The sequence below is a fragment of the Pyrgilauda ruficollis genome, unplaced genomic scaffold (assembly GCF_017590135.1).
Source record: "Pyrgilauda ruficollis isolate IOZ18807 unplaced genomic scaffold, ASM1759013v1 scaffold43, whole genome shotgun sequence".
Taxonomy (NCBI): Eukaryota; Metazoa; Chordata; class Aves; order Passeriformes; family Passeridae; genus Pyrgilauda; species Pyrgilauda ruficollis.
In genome coordinates this window covers 3,982,980-4,002,054 of record NW_024525823.1, presented here as the reverse complement: position 1 = coordinate 4,002,054, position 19,075 = coordinate 3,982,980, and the positions used below count along the sequence as shown (strand labels likewise).

The window sequence follows — 19,075 nt, the reverse complement described above, 5'->3', positions numbered from 1 at the left end:
TTACAAGCTGACCTTCACCATCGGAAAAGTGCAGTGTGAAGGTGTGAAAGAGGATGTTTACTTTGCTTTTCTTAAGCAAAATAGGACCTGAAGTATCAGCTTCTTGCTGCTTAGCAGAATGCCAAGTTTTGGACTTTGCAAAGGCCTGGATCCTCCAAATGCTCTGATATAGGAAACTCAGTTTTACCTGTCACTAGCTCTGCACATCAGTGTAATTGTGCATGCTTCATTGCTCCCAGAGGGTCATCTGTTCCCTGTCAAAGCCAAAGCTTGGCTTTTCTGCTGCTTCTCTCTGCTGGCATATGACTCCAGCCACAGCTACTCTAACTCAACTGAAGCAGAACCAAAGGTGCTGTGAGACCCCAGCACAAGGCTGCTATTTTCCCTGCAGTTTTCATTAAGCCACTATTAGGGGAAGAAAGTCAACTTTGATGTCAAAATGCAACTTGGAAGAACTTGAGGACAATATAAGTAGAGTTAATACACAATTTTTAGAAAATTTAGTGGGACGCACTGTCTGAAATATAATAAATAGCATTATGTACTGAAGCATAAATAAACAGTACAGTTTGTTAGGGAATGAGAAATTTAAGTTGGCCAGAAACTGAAGTCAGTGATGAAATGGTTGATGTGATTGTCCGAAGTGTAAGAAATTGGAAAATTTAAACAGTTTTAAAATAATAGTTATTTGCATATAAGTGCAAAGGCGAAACCTCTGGGATAAAATATTATTTTATCCCAGAGCATCATTAAAATCAGCTGGAGATTTTCTTTCCTTGATTTCAGAAGGTTTTTTTTTTTTTACTACTTGTACTAGTCTGTGCTTATGTTTTAACTTATTTCACAGAGGTGATTTCTGAACCTAGCTGGTGTTACACACCCACGGCCAACAAAGTAGCAGTGTTACAAAATAGGATTGCACTAACATGTGTTTCTGCATTGCTTGGGAAAATTTTGCCACTTAGAAGATGCTATGGTGCTGTGGCATTTTTATGAGACTTTCCCACAGAGGAACTGGGTATCTGGTTACACACTGACTGGTTAAACTAGTTAAAATGGTCAAGAGTAGTTAATCTGCTGAATTTTACACTGTTAATAAAATAGTCTTGAAAAACTGATATAAGCAGGTGTAGAAATAATGACATAAACCATCTAACAAACACTGAATACTCGTGTGAACAGAGAATAGTCATACAGCAAGTTTTGTTCAAAAACCAAAATAGATTTGGGGATTTTGTAAAAAAACTTTGGTTTGGAGCATAAACATTTTTTTTAATGAGCTATCGTATTTACTATGGAAATATAAAACACTGTGAAACAGCTTTCCAATAATCATTAATACAGGGAAAATCTTGGATATTTGATGTTAAAACTGAGTGTCTCACATATGTATTTCTGTCATGTTGCAGAATTGCTGTAGGCCTCTGAGCTTAGCATGTTAGTGCTGTGCTGGAGGTAGGCATGAGCTCTGCAAAAATGCAACAAAAGCATTCCATGCTTCAGAATCTTATATTACTGGTACTATTAGTTCTATTAAATACAGTATGAGTGCTGCATATTGTACAGTAGGTATATATTACTGTCTTGTATTACTCAGCAGTGTTTATTGAAGACCTTACTTTGTGAAGATTATATTTGTGGACACTTTCTGTAAGAATGGCAAAAAATTGTGGTACTTGATTTTGTTGTGTAGAAGTAATGATTAAACCTTTCTGTGCTCATGTTAAGTTCATTAGAGGACAAAACAAAACTGTGGAGATGAGCTGAGTGGAATTTAAAAGTGGAATTCTAGAATTAGGAGTCTACTGACTGTCCTTGTTCTAAGTAATCAAATTAAATGTTAAATAGCTTGACATACTACTTAAATTGTCATTCTTTTAAAAAATGCAGATGCTGAAAACAAAAAAAAAATTCATCCAGCTATGTAGATACTTACATTAATAGCCCCCAAAAATGAGAAACACAGTTCTATTGTGACAGAATATATTTTAGACATCAATATTTGTATGCTTATATCACACTGTAAAGACTTTAAAGGTTTTCATTGTAAGTATTGCCAGATACTTTCAGTATCTACTACCTTTTTTAGTTGATTTTAAGTGGAGAATGTGTTAATATAGAATGCTTACTGATAGAGAAAGCAGTTTCAAGAGCTGACTTCATCATTACTGTATATAGAAGATGCTGAAGTTATTGGAAAAGGGTTTACAGGAGGTCCATCATGTGTGAAATAAAGCATGGAAAACTGAGGAAATGTGAAATAAAGCATGGAAATAAAGCATATGAAATAAAGCATGGAAACTGACAAAATGAAATATGAAAAAATAGTTGCCAGACTGGTTTGATGTGAAGAAGTAGCAGTAATACAAACATATTTAGTGTGGGAGGAGTGCATCAGTGGACTGTGGCTTGCAGGAAAAGGCGCTCAGAAGGAGGGAGGGAGAGAGCAATAGGCTGGCAGCATAAAACAAACGTTTCATGAATATTGTCTGTTCATCTTACCAAGGAACAATCTCACCAAGTGTTTCAGTTAACTTTCAGATTCCAGGGAAGTTGGTTTTCAGTTCTGGCACAACTTTTGCAGGGCTAATTTTTTTAGCCAAAAAAAATGTGCATGAGAATAATCTCTTGGAGCTCTTAAACACAGAGCAATTGTTTACTCCCTGAGAGATATCCTTTAGGATGCTTTAAGATACCTCATTGCTCCGTTTGGACCTGGCTGTTCAGTTTTCTGTAAGGGCTTTAAGCAGCCACTGAGAATCAGAAGCTGATTAGTAGTTTTTTAATAAATATTCAATTGCCAGTTTTATATAGCCCATGGCTAGTCCTCTTTACTAATGGAAATTTTCACAGGTTGTACTGATACCTGTTACATACTTTCTGCTGATGATACTATTTTTTCATTATTATTGAACCACTGTTCACTGGGTACCTTGTTTTTGAAGTATTGAACGAAGTCTGAAGTGATAGTTAAAATGTTATCTGAAAATCATATAAGGTACTTCAAAAGTTATAAATGGCTTATTTTTGGAAAGAAATGGAAGTACATATCTATTTCCAGAAATGTTCATCATTTGCTCCTGGAGAAGAGCTCTTCAGCTAGCCCTTATTGTCGTTGTTACTAATCTATCCATGACCGTAAAGTTTAGGAAGCCTACCTAGAATCCTTGTCTGAATGTTTACAAGAAGTTATGAATCTCTAGCTTAGGTATCAGAGATAAGAGGCTTATGACAAAACATGCAAGAGCAATATGTAGTAGTTTCTTTAAGTATCTGAAACATAATGAAGAAGAGGAAGTTCTGATAGACAAGGCAACTTTTCTTTTAATACTTTCTATTCTGTCATTATTTGTCTATGTTCTTCCTGAACTCATCTAGAATTTAATCTTCAAACCTCTTTGAAAGCAATGTGGCTTCTCTTTTGTCTTAGGACAGTTTAGATTTTTGCCAAGGAACAATCATGAGGTCAGACTAAATTTCTGTTGCAATTGTATTTGTTTAATATAACTGTTTACTAATTTATGAGGTTTATCTCTTAGTAACTCTTCACACACAAGTTTACTATAAAAATTGATACACAGTAGAAAATTCAAGCTGTTCTTATAATTATTTCTTAGTTAAAATCAATAAGGAAGTGGAATAGCTCTTGTTGTGAGGCTCATTTGAGAGAACATTTCCAAAAGCTACAGTTTAACATTCATTTTGACTTAAAACCAGCTAATTTAAATGTTCATTGCTATGTGTATGCAACGCCACATGAAAACTTAGCATATGATAATATATTGATTTACCTTAATCTTCATTTTTCTTAATGTACCATGAAATGATGACATTAGCTTTTAGTTTTCTGTGTGTGTACCGTCGCATGACACATGATATTTTGATGTCAAAGCAACTTGTCTCATAAAATATGTTTGGTTTTAAGTGTCAAAGAGGCACTTCCTTTTGTTCAGTATAATGACTTTCTAGCCCTAACAAATTAACATATCACAAAGCTTTTTCCCCATTGCCTCGTTCATAAAAGCAGTATCCATTTAGGGAAAGTACAGACATATGTGGATCACCCCTGTGGTGTTTTATCTTTATCTTATCATCAAAGCTTCCAACTTGGCATGAGACTGGCTTTTCAAGCTTATATTTTCTTTGTAATTTTATTAAAATTACCAAGAGTTTTATATTCAGACAATAGAAAGCTTGTGTCTCATTATTCTTTACCATAGAGCTTATCTGCTCCCCTTTCATGTAGAGAAATAATCCTTATTTTGGATATATTTTCCCCTTTTTCAGTTGTGGACTTCTTTTTTTAAATCCAGAAGTATACAGCTTTGTTGTTGTCCAAGGACTGTTGAAACCCCACAGATGATAGGAAACTTTTTCTTTTTATGAAAACAGAACCATGCTGTCTCCCTTCATAAAAAACCCAATTGAATGGCATTTGAGTGCTGTTTTTTAGGGATGGAACTTAAGAAATTATAAAAGAGCCACAGAGAGATACAAGAAATGGTAGGCTTAATCCTGGTGCTGAGAGCTGTTCACTGTCCTTCCTGTCAATAACTTTTCCTCTTTCCTGTCAACTCTTCAGTTTTGTACTGAGCGAAAGCATGTTGTATCTTTGAGCCAGTATGAGGCTTGAGCTATTAATGATACCTTCTGAATCAGTTTCAATATATTATTAAACTTAATGAGATTTTTTTTAGAGAAAGCCGGTCTGTAGTGGATGGAACTTTTCCCTTTTTATTTTCTTTGATGCTGAGTTCTTCTCACATCCCCACGGAGACATCAGGAAATACGAGTTCTGTAAGAAAGGCACTCAGATGGCACCTGAAACATTAGGGCTCTCTTATTAACTAGGCACAAAATCATTTACCTGTAAATAATTTTATGGAAGGTGGGGAGGTGAAAGTCCCACAGAGAAATCCCTAGTCCACAGCTGCTTGTTCTGTGGAAGTGGCAGGGCCTGGTTTGCTGCAGGGCTGGTTTCTGTTATGCTGTGCCTGCCGCAGCGTGCGCGCTGCAGCTCTGCAGGCTGAGCGGGAGTTGTGCTGGTGCTGCGCTGGTGCTCACTGGTGCCTGCTGCAGCCTCCCAGGGAATAAGGGCAGGAGGCAGGAAGAGCAGTCATTCAAATCTGTCGCTACTGCTGGCCCTGAACTCTTCTGTCGCTCTGTCAAAACTGGAAATTATGAGGAGGCTTAACACTTGTTGGTTCACACACTACTAAACACACAGTGATGTGATAGCCCTGGTTACCTTGGAAAGCTAGGCTTTAAAACCTTCCATCTTCTGAAATCCTTTTTCAGGCCAAAGCTTGCCTTGTTTTCTTCTCACCCACTCGTGTATGTCTACCCAGGGTGCTGGAGTTCACAGCCTGGGGTTCATGGTCATGGTCCATTTTCCTGGGTAACCCTGCTGGGTCCAGCAGAGAATATTAAAATTCTGGCTTGACTATCCTAATTGGGATAAAACTGGCTTCTAGTATTAGGATCCCATGCTACTCTTTGTCATTCACCTCTGTTAAGCAAAATAAACCAACTCCTTGACTTATTGGCATTTTGCTTTACTCTGTCAGTACACATTGGGATAGCAGATCCACCCTCAGCCAAGTCCTCCTTCTGAAATGGGCAGGTTTGGGAATTGCTGTCCTTTGAGATAACCTGCAGGTTTCTGCCTTTTGCAGAATAGAATTCTGTGCTAACCACTGCCATTTTAGAAGTTTCTTAAAACCTCATCCCCCCCCGCCCCCCCCAAAAAAAAAAATTATTCTGATACAGAAATCACTTCCATAAAAGTATGTTTTCTGCTGGGTAATGTCAGAATTCCTTGCCCTTGTATCTACAGGTAAGAGAAGTTGCAGGTGCAGTGGTTATCCAGTTTCAGGACTTCTTTTATCCAGTTTCAGGACTTTTTTTAATGTCAAAAATCATTAACAGCTTATCTCAGAATACTTCTGAAGATAAACTCTAGTTTAAAGAATCGTATAACAGTGAGGTTTTCTACATTTCAATTTGTCTTCAGAGTTTCTTTTCATAAGGCAAGTCATTACACTGCTGGTTGTAGCTGCTGTTTGACATTATTTCTAATTGGCAAAGTCATCAGGGTGAATAAGCTGGTGGAAGTTGCCTTGTAGCTATGTATTTGAAATTTTCAAAATAAGTGTATCTGTCTACGTTTCTAATTAGTCTCTATTAAAATATTGATGATAGTGATGGTGATCTCTCCAGTCTACTTATTTTCATGTAAAAATATTGAGAAAATTTTCTATGATTTGTGTTTTTGTACTTGTCTCTTTTTCAGCTGTGGTAGGCAGTTTTAGGATTTGCACAAGGAGCCTAGTGGAGGATTTTCATCAAATTCGAATTATGCTGTGACAGATTGTGCTATTTTTTTATTATAAGACAAATAGTAAAGAATTATATGTAATCAAAACTGATAGTCAAATAAATAATTTTAGGCCTATTAAGCAATATTTACACTTTCAATTGATAGTGTGGTTTTTAGGTCTTATTATAAGAAAAACACTTTTTTCTTCCTGTAACTGATAAATATCAGTGTTTTAACTGTAAAATTGCTTAAAAGAAGCCTTGAACCTGTAGGCTGAGACTTCTAAGACATTTGTTTTGATTTTTTAATACAATTTTTGAAATTTTCCTTGCTGTGATTCATATATTTTTACTAGTGGAAATGCTAGTTGGAGTAAAATTGTGTAGTCATCTGTGGATACAGAAATACATAAAAATAGAGCATAATCCCAATATGCTGAGGAGAGATGGTATTTAAAAGAGTAATTGGCCATGTCTTTGTTGTACTCCTGGACTACAAATGTGTCCCATACTGAAGACCAGATTTCCATCAGTTTTTGTTGGACTGCAAATGCAGTAATGGGAAAAGTAAGCAAAAGTTGAATGTTGAGTAAGAATTAATTACACCTTCATTATCTTTGTTCAGATGTCTTTCCCAATGAAAACTTTTTCATCAGCTTCCTTACTCAGGCTTCTTCTATCGTATAAGTAAAATTCAAAGTGTGTTGGGGGAATTCCTGCAATTTTGCTGCTTTTTTAAAATCTGCCTATTTCTAAATTTTATTTAGCTAATCATTTTCTTCTAATTGCCAACTGGTAGTAAAATCTAAAAATTCAAAGCTAACTAACAGACAGATCTTCAAGACCTCTCTGATAAGAAGGAGTAACTTGATTCATCCTCTTGAAGCTGATGTCATTGGACTGAAAGCTGCCTGAGAGCCAGGCTCCTGGTTCCTTAGAATATTTGCTTGTTCTGCCTTATCTGATTCCTGTGCTCAGTGAGATTGCCATGTGAGAGTCCTCCAGCCTCTGTGTAGAGGAACTGCCATCAGAAAAGCATTGTGCATATACGTAGGTTATCAGCAACTTGTCTTAAGAGGGCTTGAAGTGTCTGGTTACTGTTCTGTTTGTTGTGAGACCGCTGCAGTTAAGCTGAGCTTGCCTAGACTGCTGAGTCTCCTAGGTGGTTTGTAGGGCTGGAAGATCATTTCTGTATAGGCGGACTAAATGTAATAGGTGTTTTATTCAGAAAAGCCAGGCTTTAAAAAAAGGAAAGCAGATCTGTGAGCTGAATTACTTTCTTATACACTTAATACCTGTTATTAACAAGAATGGTAGGAAATCATGGTTTATCTGGCTTGTCTCATTTTAATCAACCTGTAAGAAGCATGAAAAGACAAAACATCTGAGATTTGGTTTTAAACCAAGTGTTCTTCTATAGTCTGTGATTGTTAAAGGGGATAATAGTCTCTTCAGCACAGCAGTAATTAGCAGTGTATGTATTACATCCATAAAGATTGTGTTGGTTTTTTTATATTTAAAAAACCCTCTATCTTCAATGTCCTTGTTTTTGTTACTGAATCTTTTTAACCAGTATACTAGGTACTATATCCAGACAGCTTTTCCAATAAGCCTGTAGCCCAAGAAAAATGTTCTATTTACCCTATATTTTTTTTTAATGAAGCAATCATTTCAGTTGATTCAGAGCTACTAGGACAGAAGAAACTTGAGATCTTGCTATGGTGATTATTCTTCCACAGCTGTTTGAAAACTGTGCCTTGTAAAGCAATATCATCTGCAAACAAGCCACAAAATGCAGGGGTAGCAGTTAATTGTGTAGGTGGGACTAACCAAAACCTGCTGTTAGGCTATAAAAGTACAGAGGATAGCCGCTGATTGGCTGAATTTGGGTTTCTGTTTCATTTATTGCTGTAGAACAGTACTAAGACTCAAGCGAGGTACAAGGACTGTTCATAGTCTATTTTTGTGTGCACTTGTAAAACAAAATATTTTCTGAGATTTATAGGGCTCTTTGCTACCTCAGGGAAGATGTAGAAGTCAAGAAAATGCCCTTGTGATGGCAGATAGTTTATGATGTCAAAGTATTACTCACAGTTCCGTGCCTCATATTTGAGGACCTCCAAAGCTCCTTGTAAATTATACTTTATAGAAATGAAAAGAGAATAGTACCTATTTAACATTCAGAGTAAAATCTTGTTCCAGTCTTGAACATAAAGATGTACTTTTTTATGGCTGAGCTTTACCTGAAAAAATTTGCTATGTCACGTGTCTCACTGGGGTTCAACTCCTTTCTGGGAACTCTAGCAGATAGATTGCTGTCTAAATGTAAGACTTCTGTCTGCCTCCTTGCCTTTTCCATAGAGCTAGCATATATTCAGGAGAAATCATTTGCATGGGGACCTTGCCTCACCTTTTTAATGCAATATGACACATCTTGTCCTTTTGTTCCTACATTGATTACTCAATATGCTTTTTTCCAGATATTAAGCACATAAAATGAAATGTAAAAATTACCCAAAAAATATCAGTGACCATATATATCACTCTTCATGTCTTCATGATTACAGAGTAGTAGCTGAAGTCATGTGGGACCTTTGTTAGTGAAAGCAGTCAGGGCTGCCTTTTGGGCACAATCTATTACTGACTTCAAGGAGTGTAATAATTTGGCTGGGATTCAAGAAACTGCTGATTGACACACAGCCTCTCCATCTGTTGACCACTGTCTAGTTTATCTCATTATAACTTAATAGAAAGTCAACTATGAATATTTACCAGATTCCTTTGCCTGCTCACAGAGTCTTGGGTGTTGATTATTCAGGCCAGAATATATAATAACATATCAAATCTGAAATGCTAGTGCCTACCCTGGTGGATTGGGTTTACATGGCCAAGCCTTGCTAGCGGGGGGTGCTTCAAGGGTGGCTTCTTTGAGAAGCTGCTAGAAGCTTCTCCCATGACTGGTAGAGCCAAAGATGGATGTGCTGTGGATCAAGGCTAGGCCAGATAGAAATGGTGGTAGTGCCTCTGTGATAATGTATCTAAGAAGATGAAAAGTTGTCATGCACTTGGCTCCTGGCAGGGACCTGCAGACCCATGGAGAGAGAAGCCCATGCTGGAGCAGGTTTTTTGGTAGGACTTCTGACCCCGTGGGGAACTCAGCCTGTCCTTGAAAGACTTCACTTTGTGGAAGAGTGACCCACATCGCAGCAGTTTAAGGGGGGCTGTTGCCTGTGGAATGGACTCAGACTGGAGAAGTTCAGGGAGAGCTGTCTCCCATAGGAGGGACCCCATGGTGCAGCAGGAAAAGGACTCCTCTCCCTGAGCAGTGGGAGAAACTGCCCAGGGTGATGAACTGACCATAACCCCCATTCCGTGTCTCCCTGCACCACTGGGGGAGAAGGTAGAGCTGGGAAGGAGAGAGGGGTGGGGAGAAGGTTTTTAAGGGCTTATTTTACTTCTCATTATCCTGCTCTGATTTTAATAGAAATAAGCCTCCTGCATGGACATGTTTTCATAAGCATCAAAAAATGATAAGGTAAAGAATTGTGCTTTAAAACGCAGCATTCTGTGATAGTTATTAATACCTTAATTACAAAGCAATGGATTACTCCTACAGTATGAACAAATATGAATATTAATAATATTTTGGTCTTGCAAGTTCTCAAGTTTAGTTATTTCTGGTCTTTGCAAACTTCTAGCATTGTCAGTATTACTGCATCAGTGGTAGGTGGTGACAGATCTTGCTGTGTAACTTATTCTCTGTCTCTCAGTACTTCTGCTTGGTTTAGCTCTCAATCGTTGTTTTCCACCCATGAGCTCTGGCAGGCTTCTGGTGAGCGTGGGAGACATCTTGTCAATAAGAACAGGTCATTGCTTCTGATCTTCTGTATTCTTTTGCTTGTCCCCCTCATTCTTGAGCAATGAGCTTAGACTGTCTTAGCTGTTTAAAATGTCCTGAAAGCCTCCTTTATATTCAGGAAGAACAAGGTTAATTAGGTGATCAAGCCAGCTCTTAAACTGCTGGTAGCAAATGAATCTCTGTCCACCCATCAAGAAGGCAAAATGGAGTGACTTTCACCACACAGGTGTTGCAGAGTCTGGTGTGTAGTATTGTATGGGTTTTGCTCTCTCTGACTGGTAGGATGGCTGGAGAGCGGGATGTCCAATTTCACCTTGGTGCTCTTCCCTTGGGCCCCTGTCTCACTGGGGCTGGAGGTTTTGCTTCATGATCTCTGACCATGAAGTAGAATGTATTGTGTAACATTGCTGCTTCTTTGTGAGATTCTGCTGTTCTTACTGGGTAAAGAGTACGATATGGATGGTTTTTGTTTCAGAATAGATTGGGAAAACGGGAGGGGGAAAACATTGTCCCGTTCCAAAAAAAGGGTGTTACCTATTTTCCCAGCAAATACCATCCTTCTGATTGATGCTTTTCTAGATTGTTCTTAACAACTTCCAGTGAGAGAGATGTTTAGGAATCCTGTGCAGAGATAGAGATACACATTAGATGTTTTAGAGCTAGTGTGTTATTTGTTTTCTGATGGTGATGGTGGTGGTGCGAGTTTGAGTTTGGGCATTTTGGGGGGGTAACATGCTAAGTCAGAATGTGCTTACATTGTGTCTGCTGCCTTGATGAGAAATTACCTTGATTTAAAAATTACGTTGATGTAAAAATTACCCAAAAAAATATCAGTGACCAGTGTTTGAGCCCAGATCTGGTTGAATTGAAAGAATTTCATTTCCCGGTGTGGCTGGTATTTCACAGTCAAGAAATCATTAGCTAAGTCGAGACAAGTTTGTGTTCAGTTCTTTATACAATTAAGCTATTTCAAATACATTTATTTTCTCGCTGTTCCAGTGATTATTTTTCCCTCCCTCTCTTAAGTATTTGACCCTGGAAAATACCTCATCAAATTTACCAGTACTAAATTGCCACTTTCTTTTGAAATGTAAAAACAAGGTCATCTTATAGCTTTAGATAATATTAGTTAAAATGTATCTGTAAAGTGACAGTAAAGAGCTGTGCAAAATAGAAGAATTCATGATGAGTGCTAGTGAAGGCTGGATAAAGGGAAATCCATCATAGCTTGAGATCCCTGACAGCAGAATTGATGTCTGACCAGCAGTTCCCCTGTTGTATATTTTTGCAGTTTGTTCATTTTGAAAATCTTCTATTTGTACACATTTATTGAATTGTCTTATTTTACTTTTCCTGGAGACTGCTTCTCCAGCTTGCCATCACTGGTTACTCTAATGAAAGAAATACAAGATTTTACACCTTTCAGCTGTTAGTTCATGGTCTCTGCAAACTGCACCATCACTGTACTAATTTGCATAAACCTTATGTTTTCCTAGAAACCCCTGAGGGCCTGAAGTAACACTTTTTCCTTTTTTTCCCCTCTCTTATTTTTAAATGACAGCTTGTATTATGAAGTACAGATTGGCCTGAAAAAAAGGGATCATTGATTTGATGCCATTGGCACTGTTCAGAATTTTGCAAATACTTGAAGAGGCAACATAAAGTTATTTCAAGTTATTCCCCAAGGACAGTAGTCATAGAGAGCCACAGAAAAATTCTTTGTTAAGGAGCTGGCAAATTAAATACAGGACAGTAAGAGATCTCTCTCTCCTTTTATAGTTAGAACAGAAATGCTTGAATCCTACAGTGCCAAAGTCTTACTCTTTCATAGAACATCACATCAAAGTACATTATACATTTTATTCTTACCAGATTCCTGAAGTTCTGTGGATAATATTAGCAGCAATTTTAAAAAGCAGTAAGGAGAAACTGCCCTGTTTTCCGTTTTGGAAATAGAAAAAAATGGAGAAAAAATTGTTTTGAACAGTATTAAAAATCAAGAATGTGTTTTGAGTAACTTACTGCTTACTGTAATGCTTTGATTTTTTGACAAAATAATTACAGATAAGATAGAGATGAAAGTACTTTTAATGTTTTGAGTTTTTTTTTCTTTTTCTATTAAAACACAGTATTATGTGGAAAATGAAACTTTAAATAGAGAACTATGTTTGTCTAACCTGCTACAAGAGAATCATTTGAGTAAGAATATCATTGGGCCAAAATACCATTTAGTGGTACAGAATTCTCTTCTGGTGTTCATCACTTACATCATGTGTTCAAATTACATACAAGATTATATGTACAGGTACTGCAGTCAGTAGTAGTGTCATCTTAAATGTTTCTTCATATTCCTGCTGTACTCCACATCTATGATTTTTTTTTTTTTGGTAGGAAGATCCTTTGAAAATGTACTAGGCTACACCTCCTGTTGACTATAAAGGGAATAACTTCCTACATACCCGGCTTTCATGAGAAAGCATTGGTTCTCTTGATTCATCTGCATGGATTATGGAGAAGTAAATGTACAGCATATATAAATAACCATAAAGACATGTAAAGTTTAGTCTTGAGAAGAGTTAAATTTTATATAGGAATCCCCAGGAGAAAGTAAGTTTTACTTAAGAGACAAGATTCACAGATCTTTAAATATTTCCAGCTGAAAATTTCTGTAATTCTCCCTTTTTCTAATAGAGAACCTGGTATTAGAAATTACACCTTTTGGACTGAATTACTGGGAGGTGAAATTCATTAATTTGTTAGATATTGTGAACAGATATGATGTTGCCAAGGATAGAAATAATGCAGTCCTATTAAAAAATGTATGTACATTCAGATATGACTTATGACTTTATTTTCTTTGTAGTTATTTGAACTGCTAGGCCCTGAAGGTTTTGAGCTCATAGAGAAACTGCTACAGAACAGATCTCTGATTCTGGAAAGATCTTTGACTTGTCCAAATGATAACAGGTTCCAGGCTCTCCAAGGTAAGTGACTACAAAATTTTTGCTCCAAATCAGATAAAAAGTAGGTTTCTAACTGTTCTATTTCCAACAGTAGTCCTGTCCATGTGTAATTAAAAAACAAGCAAAAAAATTCCAGGAGACAATGGAGGAATGTATTTCTGGGCTTAAACAAAGAAAGTCTGATTATACAGAAGAAACAAATATAGATTGCATATATTTATTTAGTTTTCAACTGCCTGTGGGCATGTGCAAATTTTGAATGTATCAACAGTTGCACTTTTCCTGTTTTAATGGATTACTCTGGAAATAATCTGATCTTCTATTATTCCTCATTTGCTTTCCTGCTTCCTCTCTACTTTGTACTATCATCTAATGTAGGCCTTGGGGAAGAAAAGCACAGTAACAAGCATTTCTGAAAATAATAGAGTCAAACTTAAGCATGAAGAAGTGAGAGGGGGTAAAAAAGGAATTCAGGTTTTGTACTGTCATTTTTGCTTTTATAAGTTAATATATGTCTCCACCAGTAATTATTTTTAAATAAGTTTTATAGATTGTTGTTTTAAAACAAGTCCTATTACTTTCTTCTCTGACAAAAATAAATCTGATAGCATATGGGTTGTGACTTGGGATAAATCTTACATGGACATAGCACCATGCAGCCCATTGCATGTTCACAGCATATGGAGTCAGAAAAGTGTGAATAGAGCCAGTAATGGTGGACTTATGTATCTCCACAGTAATTTTAAAATGCAAGTGACCCCTTTTTAATGCTTGTCTTCAAGGAAATGTTACATAAGCAAGTGTTTAGAAGTTCATATCTTGCTAATGGTTAGTCTAAACTCATCAGGACAACTGTTAGTTTTACCTGTTCATGATTTCAAAGATGAATGTCTTGCTATATGACAAGGCTTTCTGTCCTGATAGCTTTCCCTTCTTAGGTCATCAAATAAAATATTAAAGTACAGTCAGTAGAAATTGAATTAATACATTTTCTCCTATGTACAGAGTTTAGTTACAGGAGTATTTTCTTCTCACTTAGCAGAATTAGTATTTTGGAAGCTTTTATGAAATTACTCTTCATTATGCCATCAGTAAAATCTATCACAGTAATTTCTGCTAGAATGTGGAGGAAGAATATTTTCAATGTTATGTTTTTCAGACAATAGACAAGTGTTAACTCATTTGATGCTTTTTTCACTGATGAGAGAATCCTTCTTTAACTCTGATAAAAAAGTCAGTGATATTCAGAGTATTTTCTCTGAGACTGAAGATGCTCTTGGCTCTGAGTTCAGTATTTCAATTTTAATAAGGATTTATTCTTTTTAAGTTGAACAAAATGATATTTCTAATGGGGAAGTCTTATCTTTCCAAAATTTCACTTGGGAAAGGGACTAATTTCTGTCTGCAGAAATTTAGTCAATGTTGAGTAATTTGTGCCTTTAAAAAACTAGCACAAGTCAAGAAACTGTACATGTACTGCTTTTTTGTACCATGCTGTGTTATTTGACTATTGCTTATGTAATTTACTTCCATGAAAGTAAAGCTGATTGTTGTGTTTATCAGACAAATCAAGTAACATATTCTTTGCCCTGGTGTGTTCAGTCTGAATTAAATTTGGTCAGGAAATTGCATCCGTTGTTGTCCCCTTTTGATACGAGAGAGAGAGAGTTAAAGCTGCAGACATGATGGTATTAGTGTGGACATTCTGGCAGTTTATTAGAATTTTTTCAATGCTCTTCAAGGAGTTATTGTTGCCTTATCCAGTATGCATGCTGTGAGATGTAGGAGTTTCACTGTTGCTGTAGGTGAAAACTAAGCAGCACAAATTGTTCAAAGTGTCAGTCAAGTGGGTTTATTTGATGAAAAAAGGTTTTCAAGTTTTTCACTTCAGAGTTTGGCTGCAGAAGAACATATGAAACATAACTGAGTTAAGTATTTAATATTCAGTCAACCCTATATAAACTAATAATCTGTTTGCAGAATTTTGAAAAATGACATTTTAAACCACCAATATTGTTAAAATGAAAACAAATCTCTCCCAGCCTGTTGTGTATAAAAGACTTGGTTGTGTCTTCAGTTTTAGCCAGCACTGATCTCAGAAAGGTGAATGTAACTGAGCTTTTTTGGGTTTCCTGCTCCCCTGGATTTATTGTTTACTGTAATTGTTCTGTGGTTCTGATTCTTCTTGATAATTCTGCTGCTTATTGACATAAAAGGAAGGAATCCTTGTGATTGTATAGAGTAGGATAGATTTCCTCACTTGTTCAGGGAAATTGCATTGTGAGTATGCTTTCAATACAGTCGTGTTATCTAGTATATATACACTAATTGTTATGTGAAGAGGTTGTTTAAAAAAAATCACCCTGTTTAATCTGTTGTCACACCATCCTGCTTATCAGCGCATGTATGTAAGAGAAGTGATAAGAGGCAAAGTGGCATTTCCACTGTAGATGAGGTTGTTATAAACACAGAAAACAAAAAATGTCCTTCCTTTTGCTGGTAGTCCATCCCCTTGCTTTGGGATTAAGTGTATTTTAGATGTCCTGCCTTTGAGACATGACCTGTGGTGCTTTTAGACATCTTGAGGCCAACTGCTGTACATAAAGTCTACATAAAGCTCAACTATTTTTAAGCACACAATACACTCACAGATGCACACACAGCCCCCCCTCCCCCCAAAACAAGCATAAAACCAAACATCAAAACCCCAAACCTTTAGAATGAAACTGGGGAAAAAAGGTGGAATCCAGTACTTATGGAGATGCATGTCTTTTATGATATTGCAGAACAGTGCAAGAAGTTTATAGGAGAAAATGCTAAACCAAATTATGGTTGTCAAGTCACAATTCAGTCTGAACAAGAAAAGTTGTTAATGAAGCAATATCGTCGGGAAGAAAAACGAAATGCCAGAAAAGAAAAACAAGCTGTGGAAGACGGAGAAGGTTCTGGAGAAGGACAAATGTGCTTTGATCCCAAAGAGCTGCGGATGCAAAGGTAATAAATCCCAAAAGTTGAGAAATGCTTCTGTTGTAATTGCTACTTCAACATAACATCATAACGGTTTATTTTCTTTTAGTTTGCTTTGGTGATTAGGTGATTCTGACTTCAAGTCACGTTTTATTACAAGCGTAGAATTTTTTTTAATATGAAAACCTAATTTTCAGGAAAGAAAGCAGTGATTTGCTTAATGAGAATCTTCTTGATCTCATCTCTGTGGGCTGGAATTGCAGATTAGTGGGGTAGGCTATCTTTCTTAGTTCCTGTATGCACACTACTTGCTTAGGATTTATGAAGTCTGTACTAAATCTATCAGAACTATCTTTCTTTTTCTCTCTCAAGATTAATGGGTACTATTTTCCAAGTTGACAGCTAGAAGGTAGTGGGAGGAGTAGAGGAGGGAGAGAATAAGGAGCAAATAAGCTGTTGTATTTTGTATTGAGAAAAATATAGTGAGACTTGTATCTAACTGTGAAATTGTGTTGCTGTGTTGCTTAAAAAGAGTCAAAACTGCTTTCAGGAAAGCCTTGCACTTGTTGGATTGCACTTCTGAATTTTATCTAAACCACGTGTTTTAAGGTTTTGGTCTAACTAGTGCCAGAGAATAACACAGTAAATTTTTTTTCTTTCATTTCCTCAAATCTTGCTCTGACTTTAATATACCATGCTCAGTTTTTGTGATGGCAGCCTGAAATGGGCAGAATTACTGCAGGTATTTTTCTGCTCACAGAGAACTAGCGCTTCTGAATGCTCGAAGTATGCCAGTCCTAGGTAGACAGAGAGAGATCAGCATCGAAAAAATTCACTATCCACATGTCTATGATTCCCGAGCTGAAGCTATGAAAACATCAGCATTCATTGGGGGTGCAAAGGTATGTTGGTGCATGACCCTTCTTGAACAGTGCATCTTTCCCCATGAGTAATGTGCAGCAGGGTTCCCTTTGTTCCCTTAGTCTCCTCCTTCTTGGAATCCAGTGTATGAAGCAGTGTTTCTTTGCAGAGGGTTTTAAATGCTTTGAGATATCCTATTTTTATTTCGACTCTGGAAAAAATAATATAATTTTCAACTTATGGACTTGCTTTTAGTTCCAGGGTCATTTAAATTCTTAAGATTCTATTTTTCTTTCTTTTGGATACCTTTGAACTGGCTTTAACAAAATAAATGCTTTATGGAATTCTAGACCTAATGGATTCTGAAATTTAATAAAACAGAATTATCTTTTTTGGGGTTTTGGGACTATTTTCTGAGTAGTAAAACTGATTATTTTCCATTTGGGGGGTTCAGTTCTATCTACAAAGAGGCTGAATGAGATCTGCTTTTGGTTTAGATTCATTTTTTGGAGGAAAGTGATAAAGCATTGTTCAAAGTGAGTTATGCATAATGACACTTTCTGTTTTCATACTTTTAATTAATTTTCCTGTAATGCACTTTTAGGTGTTCTTACCAGAGTCAGTTCAGCGAGAAAATAATAAAATGTATGAAGAGGTGAAGATCCCCCATAGTGAACCAATGCCTATTGGTATTGAAGAGAAAATTGTTTATATTAAAGACTTAGATGAGGTGAGTATACCATTTCAAAAATATTAAATTAGTTTTTACTTTGTATTACCAAAATTTAACTGGGAATATTACCAGTTTTTCCAGTGATATGTGATAGGTGAATGCAGACAGTTAATTTCTTCACTGCTAATTTGAAGAATATTTATTGGGGAACGTAGTGCAGTGATATAATCCCTTTCATGTTGACTCAGATTCAAGGAATTGCTGATCTGAACTATTTGTTCATGAGTTGCAGTTCTCCATTCCTTTGGCATTACATTTTCAGTTATTTATGGGTTTGAGCTGTGATCTGAATCACTGAAATGAAAGTATTACAGTGATTCTGTTCTCTTCTGAAGATCACAGGAGAAAGTGAGCCTGAGCTTCTGTACCTTGACCTGTACAAGTTGGCTTCTGACTACACAGCACTATTCTGCACCAGTCTCATTGTCTGATGCAGTTCAGGGGTGTTGAATGTGGTGTTAGAGAATGTGTGGGGTGCAAAGTCATCTCAAAATGTGCTTTGATGATAGAAAGTAAAGAGCAGAGAGGAAAAATGGAGGTAAAACAAATGTTACGTTTCAACTTTTACTGATTTAAAATGGTGAAAAAGCTGAGGTAAGGTAACTAAATTTCTTGTTTGTTATTTACAGTTTAGAACTTGCAGTACTCCATCACAGGTACCTTTTTACTCCTAGTTGTATATGTCAAATCTATTGAAAAGTAGAAGATTTGGTATTGATTTGAACAGAGACATAAAAAGCAAGCTCTGTGTACAGGGAAAGTTTTATGTCTCTTAGTTCTGCAGCATATAACATGGATACATTTTTTCCACCTTCTTCTCTCTGGGAAAGTAGGAAATGAGAATATGTGCACGGCACTTTACTGGGCTGAATAAAGATTTAACTCCTTCAAAACAGAAGACAGTTTTAGAATCTGAATCTATTCTTTTCTGCTTAGGTGACTGTACCTAATGTTGTGTTTATGAATTGACTGACAGCCCTTAACCAGATTGAAAAATACAGAAACTGCAGCTATTGTCATTTTATATGACAGTATTCAGCTTTCTGCAATAAAATGTCTTTTTCCTCAGCTAAATACTACCTACTAATCTGTAAACGTTTTGGAAGAAGTACCAATATTTCAAAAGGCAGTAAGTGATTTCAGAAAAAATATGGTTCAGACAGAAAAATACCTATCTAAAATGAATAGTTTGCTGATTTTTGCACATATAATATTTAAAATAAATGTTTAAAAATTGATAAGTTGTGCAAATTTAATAAGTAATTATATTTGGTAGCTTGTGTATAATCAAGAGGTCTGCTTTTCAGTTTTACAGTGAAATTTTGAAATAGAAACAATCTTCAGAACTTTATTCTTTGATATGATTCTTATTAC

General features: G+C 36.4%; 1 protein-coding gene across 1 annotated transcript in view; it reads left to right on the top strand.

Annotated features, from left to right (window-relative positions):
- Positions 1-19,075, top strand: part of ASCC3 (activating signal cointegrator 1 complex subunit 3) — a 250,236-nt gene that overhangs the window by 26,352 nt on the left and 204,809 nt on the right. The window contains exons 5-8 of the mRNA XM_041478050.1: positions 13,041-13,161; positions 15,927-16,134; positions 16,868-17,009; positions 17,573-17,698. Of these exons, the coding sequence (XP_041333984.1) occupies positions 13,041-13,161; positions 15,927-16,134; positions 16,868-17,009; positions 17,573-17,698 (597 nt within the window). The remainder of the gene's footprint in view (positions 1-13,040; positions 13,162-15,926; positions 16,135-16,867; positions 17,010-17,572; positions 17,699-19,075) is intronic.